The sequence below is a fragment of the Cynocephalus volans genome, chromosome 4 (genome assembly GCF_027409185.1).
Source record: "Cynocephalus volans isolate mCynVol1 chromosome 4, mCynVol1.pri, whole genome shotgun sequence".
In the NCBI taxonomy this organism is placed as follows: domain Eukaryota; kingdom Metazoa; phylum Chordata; class Mammalia; order Dermoptera; family Cynocephalidae; genus Cynocephalus; species Cynocephalus volans.
In genome coordinates this window covers 41,754,521-41,761,028 of record NC_084463.1, presented here as the reverse complement: position 1 = coordinate 41,761,028, position 6,508 = coordinate 41,754,521, and the positions used below count along the sequence as shown (strand labels likewise).

Below are 6,508 nucleotides of genomic sequence, written 5' to 3'. Positions count from 1 at the left end.
AGAGTAAATTTCTCACCCATGTAAAGTATAAATGAAGGATTTGGGAATAAAAGTGGGGAGATTTCTATTCTCAACAATCAAATTCTGTGAGGAGCTGCCCGAAATCGCCATTACAAGATGGCGCTGATTTCCGGTGGAGGGCAGGGCTGCTCGGTAACACGCCTGGGCCGATTAGGCAGCCACCAATAAGGTAGGAGCACGTCCTAGGCGAGGAGCAGTCTCTATATAAAGGGCGCGGGTTCCCTCGCTCGGGGTCTCCATTTTTGGCAAGCTTATGCTCTCCCTCTCAAGATGCATTAAAGCTGATCTGCAGAAGGATCCTTTGTGTGCCGCGTCGTTCTTGCTGGCGAGACGGTAGCGCGGGACATTTGGTGCCGAAACCTGGGAACTTGTGTCATCGTCAGCACCTTCGGAGACCCCCTGGAGACAGGGAGGATTCAGAACTGCAGGAGGGTAAGTTCGGAGAGGTATGCCTGTTCTTGGTCTGGGGTTAATCCGGTTGGTTTAAAAGGTTTTGAAATCGCCCGTTGGTGTGGTCAGACTGACGTAGATAAGCAGCTGCACCAGAGACCCGTGTGAGCCTCTCGTACGTAAGGGAACGGCGCGTCTCACAACGCCTCCTAAAGCAGAGCGCGTTATGGGTTCCACACAGTCTGTGGTTACCGCGTTAGAGGCCATGCTGAGACAACGTGATATCAAGGTAGGGGGCCGTGTACTCAGAAATTTTGTAAAAGAGGTAGATCGTGTAGCGCCGTGGTTTGCTTGTTCCGGCTCCTTGACTTTGAGCTCTTGGAACAAACTAGGCAGAGACCTTGACCGCAAGTAAGCGGAGGGAGACCTCCGTCAGGGCACCAAGACCATTTGGAAGTTTATTAAAAATTGCTTAGAAGATGAGGGCTGTAAACCGGTAGTGATAGTAGGGCAAAATACATTAGAGGAGGTCCAAGACAGCATGTCAGAAACTGAACGGAGTGAGAGGATGGGTACCCGCAGGAGGAGAGACGTCTCCCATAAGAAAAAGGGCCCTCCCGGTAAGTCTACGGAGGAGGGAGAGATTCTAAAACAACAAAGTGACACTCCCGGCACATCTGCCGGTAAAGGAGGGATTTCAAAACCCAGACAAAAGTTGGAAGGGAAAGAAGGAGGCCTCTACCCTATGCAAGAGCTGGGGGCCTTAAAACAAGAATTAGAAGATTTAAATCTGGATGAGTCCGACTCCGATCCCCTCAGCCCTAGTGAGGAATCCGATTTGGAGGAGGAAGCTGCCAGGTACGAGGAGGAGAGATATCATCCCGACAGGCGGTGGAGACCACTCGGGGAGTGGAAATGCCGGCCACCCCCCAGTGGCCCCCGCACGGCCTGCGCCTTCGGCGCCTCCTCCTTACGTGCAGTCTTCTAATCCCTTCTCATTCCTCTCTGATAAAGTGAGGAAAAAGGTTCAAGCTGCCTTCCCAGTTTTTGAGGTTGAGGGCGGAGGGAGAGTTCATGCCCACGTCGAGTACACCCAAATTAAGGATCTAGCAGAGGCGGTTAGAAAATATGGTGTAAATGCCAATTTTACTCTAGTAATGCTAGAAAGGTTTGCTGGTGTGGCTATGACACCCGCTGACTGGCAAATGTTGGCTAAGGCAGCGCTCCCTACCATGGGTCAATATATGGAATGGAAGGCGCTATGGCATGAGGCTGCACAGGCTCAGGCTAGGGCAAACGCTGCTGCACTAACTCCTGAGCAGCGAGATTGGACCTTTGATATGTTAACAGGCCAGGGCCCTTTTGCCGCTGATCAGACGGCTTACCCATGGGGTGCTTATGTTCAAGTTTCTAACACTGCCATTAAGGCTTGGAAGACACTCCCTAGGAAAGGGGAAACTTCTGGACTTACTAAGATCATCCAGGGGCCACAGGAACCATTCTCAGATTTTGTAGCTCAAATGACAGAAGCAGCAGGGCGTATCTTTGGGGACCCTGATCAGGCTGCGCCTCTTGTTGAGCAACTGATTTTTGAACAGGCTACCCAGGAATGCTGGACGGCTATAGCGCCCAGAAAGGGTAAAGGTTTACAGGATTGGCTCAGGACTTGTCGAGAACTCGGGGGACCCCTGACCAATGCAGGGCTAGCAGCTGCCATCCTCCAGTCACAGAGACCGCCTAGACAACAGAGACAGGGGTTAGACCGGAGAGTTTGTTTTAAATGTGGTCAACCGGGACACTTAAAAAAGGACTGCCAAGCCCCGGACAGGGATAAGGGCCCTCAGAGTACAGACACCCTCTGTTCCCGCTGTTCTAAGGGATATCATAAAGCTGCATTATGTCGCTCCGTTAGAGATATCAAGGGGCGGCTCCTTCCGCCGCTGACAGAACAGCGTCAAGAGAGTCCAAAAAACGGGGGAAAGGGCCCTCGTTCCCAGGGCCCCCAAAAGTATGGGAACAAAACAAACCGGGGTCAGGGGGAGAGAGAGGAGAGCCTGTCGGAAGACACACAAGATTGGACTTGCACGCCTCCTCCGACTTCATATTGATGTCACAGATGGGTGTCCAGCCGGTCCCTGTACAGTCCGTCCAGCCCCTGCCGCCTGGAACCGTGGGCCTTATAATTGGCAGAGGATCGTTAACTTTAAATGGTCTAATTGTCCACCCCGGGCTAGTTGACTGTCAACATAACTCTGAGATCCAAGTTCTGTGCACATGCCCAGGAGGAGTTTTCTCTATTAGCAAAGGAGATAGGATAGCTCAACTGCTGCTCCTCCCAGAGGTTGCTGGACCTTCAGAGCCTGGGCAAAATAAAATGGGCTCCTCGGGCATGGATTCCGCGTACTTGATGGTTTCCCTAAATGAGAGACCTAAACTAGAGTTATGGGTTAAAGGAAAACTGTTTACCGGTATTATGGACACTGGTGCGGATAAAAGCATTATCTCCGCCCATTGGTGGCCAAAGTCCTGGCCTGTCATTAAATCATCACACTCTCTACAAGGCCTCGGTTATCAGGCCAGTCCTACTATCAGTTCCGCTCCCTTGTCTTGGGAGACGGCAGAGGGACAAGAGGGACATTTTACTCCCTACGTGCTTCCGCTCCCCGTTAACCTCTGGGGGCGTGATATTTTACAAAAGATGGGAGTTAAGTTGTCTAATGAATACTCCTCTCAAGCTAAGGAGATTATGGCCAAGATGGGATATAAACAGGGAAAGGGTTTAGGAGCCAAGGAACAGGGTCGGATTGAACCTATTCTCCCTGAAGGCAACCCAGGAAGACAAGGTCTGGGTTTTTCCTAGGCGCCATTGAGGCAGCACGACCCATTCCGTGGAAAACGGAGGATCCGGTGTGGGTTCCTCAATGGCCATTGTCCTCTGAGAAATTGAGGGCAGCAACACAGATAGTACAGGAGCAGCTAAGGCTTGGACATCTTGAACCGTCCACCTCTCCCTGGAATACCCCGATATTTGTAATCAAAAAAAGGTCGGGAAAATGGAGATTGCTCCACGACCTGAGAGCCATTAATAAACAGATGAACTCTTTTGGCCCCGTACAAAGGGGTCTTCCACTTCTCTCCGCCTTACCTAAAGGTTGGCCTTTAGTTATTATAGATATTAAGGATTGCTTTTTTTCCATCCCCTTATGTCCCCTAGATAAGCCCCGCTTTGCATTTACTCTCCCTTCACTTAATCATATGGAACCTGATAAAAGGTTCCAATGGAAGGTTTTGCCTCAAGGCATGACAAATAGCCCTACCATGTGTCAACTATATGTTCAAGAAGCTTTGAGGCCTTTGAGGCGCCAGTTTCCTTCCCTAATCCTGATTCATTATATGGATGATGTCCTGTTATGCCACAAAGATTTGACAGTTTTACAAAAGGCATATCCTTGCTTACAGTCCATCTTGTTACACTGGGGCCTACAAATTGCTGCTGATAAAGTTCAGATTGCAAATACTGGACATTTTTTGGGGTCTATTATCTTCCCTGATAAGATTGTCCCACAAAAGGTAGAGATAAGAAGGGACCACTTACAAACCCTTAATGATTTTCAGAAACTATTGGGAGACATCAACTGGCTCAGACCCTTTCTAAAAATCCCCTCTGCGGCCCTGAAGCCGCTGTTTGACATTCTTGAGGGTGATAGCCATCTGACTTCTCCCAGGTCCCTCACTCCGCCAGCAGAACAGGCCTTGCGGTTGGTAGAACAGGCCATACAGGGAGCTCAATTGACACGTCTTGAGGACACATTGCCCTTTTCCTTGTGCCTTTGTAAAACAAAGGGACTGCCAACTGCAGTGCTTTGGCAAAACGGCCCCCTTTTGTGGATCCATCCCAATGCTTCACCAGCAAAAATCATTGATTGGTATCCCGATGCTCTGGCACGGCTTGCCTTACGTGGACTTAAGGCCTCTCTCACTCACTTTGGCAAATATCCAGAAAAGATGATAGTTCCCTATACTTTGCCTCAGGTTCAAGCCCTGACGGCTGCCTCCAATGAATGGGCCATATTGGTCGCCTCGTTTCCAGGGCAGATAGATAATCATTATCCTCGCCACCCTCTTTTACAATTTGCCTTGTCCCAACCTGTGGTTTTCCCCCGGGTGACATCCCCTGTGCCCTTAACAGACGGCTTGGTAGTCTATACTGATGGCTCCAAGACAGGGATCGGAGCCTATGTGATTGACACTCAGGTCGTCTCCAAAAGATATATTGAAACCTCCCCCCAGGTTGTTGAATGTTTGGTGGTCCTGGATGTATTACAGACCTTTCCGGGCCCTTTAAATATTGTCTCTGACTCTAATTATGTAGTAAATGCAGTTAATCATCTTGAGACTGCTGGCATTATCAAGCCATCCAGCAAGGTGGCTCTCCTTTTTCAGCAAATTCAAAATTGTTTGCTAGCTCGGCGATGCCCGTTGTATATAACTCATGTACGAGCACATTCAGGTCTCCCTGGCCCTATGGCACTAGGAAATGACCTGGCCGACAAAGCTACAAAGATGATTACGGCTGCTATGTCTTCCAATCTGGAAGCTGCCAAAAGGCTCCATGAACGATTTCATGTGACGGCCGAAACCTTGCGCCGTCGGTTTTCCCTGACTAGGAAGGAAGCTAGAGAAATAGTGACCCAATGTCATAATTGCTGCCAATTTTTGCCTATATCTCATGTGGGGGTCAACCCAAGAGGTGTCAGACCGCTGCAGGTCTGGCAAATGGATGTCACCCATATTCCCTCTTTTGGAAAACTCCAATATTTACATGTGTCCATTGACACTTGTTCTGGTATTTTACATGCTTCTCCCCTATCGGGAGAGAAGGCTTCCCATGTAATCCAACATTGTCTCGAGGCCTGGAGTGCCTGGGGTAAGCCCAGGGTCCTTAAAACAGATAATGGACCTGCCTACACTTCCCAAAAATTCAGACAGTTCTGCCATTATATGGAAGTAACCCATTTGACTGGCCTACCCTATAACCCCCAAGGACAAGGTATCGTAGAACGTGCCCATCGCACATTAAAATCATACTTACAAAAACAAAAAGGGGGAATTATGAAGGAACTTCCTCCAGTACCAAGGACAGTGATTTCCCTGGCATTATTTACTTTAAATTACCTGAATTTAGATGAGCATGGACAAACAGCGGCCGAGCGTCATTGCTCAGAGCCAGACAGGCCAAAAGAAATGGTAAAATGGAAAGATGTGTTGTCTAACGAATGGAAAGGACCGGATCCTATTCTTATAAGATCCAGGGGAGCTGTGTGTGTTTTCCCACAGAATGAAGATAACCCTTTCTGGGTCCCTGAGAGGCTTACCAGGACGGTCCCAGAACGGAAGGATGGCGCCAAGACCCCATCTGAGCTGGAAGATCTGGCTGTTCCTCCCTATTCTGATGGTGATGATCAAGACCCCAACGGCCTTGGGCGAGCCGCGCTGGGGGATACTGTCGACCTTCCCCCTCCCGATGCCAGTTCATCATGATACTAGGTTGTTTCCTCGGTTTTTCAGTTCTAATAAGACTTTGGATCTACCTTATCTACCTGAAGACACGGAGATAGCGGGTATTGGAAAAAGTCGAAATTTTTCTTTAACAGGTAGTCTATGTTTTTGGATGGTTTCTAATCGGTCCTGGTCTGAGATTCCATGCATAAAGCTTTATAATCAAACCGCGGCGTGGTTTGATAGGCCAGAACATCCAGGGTCGGCCAATGCTTCTTGGCTGTCTGGAGTGTGGCCTGCTTTTGATCCAAAGAACAATACCAGTATTCCCTCTCAGGCAAAATGGGCCCCGTATTGCCTGAGCCCCAGAAGGGAGGGAGATACCCCGCCCTGGACGGGCTGCCAGTCTAAAAAGGCGGGGTGGGCACTAAAAAATTACTTTACCTTTTCGCCTTATATGGGTACCCAGTATAATGCTACCTCTTCAGGCCTAAATTGGACATATCAAAACCCCACGATGGCGATCCGTTCCAACCCATTTGATGTTTGGCTGTTGTGTGGGGTAAATGGTAGCTGCACGGACCTTTCACCGTTTGCC

The 6,508-nt window shown here is 49.3% G+C and overlaps 1 protein-coding gene across 1 annotated transcript; it reads left to right on the top strand.

Annotated features, from left to right (window-relative positions):
- Positions 1–1,412: 1,412 nt before the first annotated feature.
- LOC134376050 (igE-binding protein-like) lies at positions 1,413–2,519 on the top strand (the record flags this gene model as incomplete). Its single annotated transcript, XM_063094738.1, has 2 exons — positions 1,413–2,049; positions 2,326–2,519. Coding segments are annotated over 2 exons (831 nt in total), but the record flags the coding sequence as incomplete, so codon positions are not given.
- Between the last annotated feature and the right edge of the window lie 3,989 nt (positions 2,520–6,508).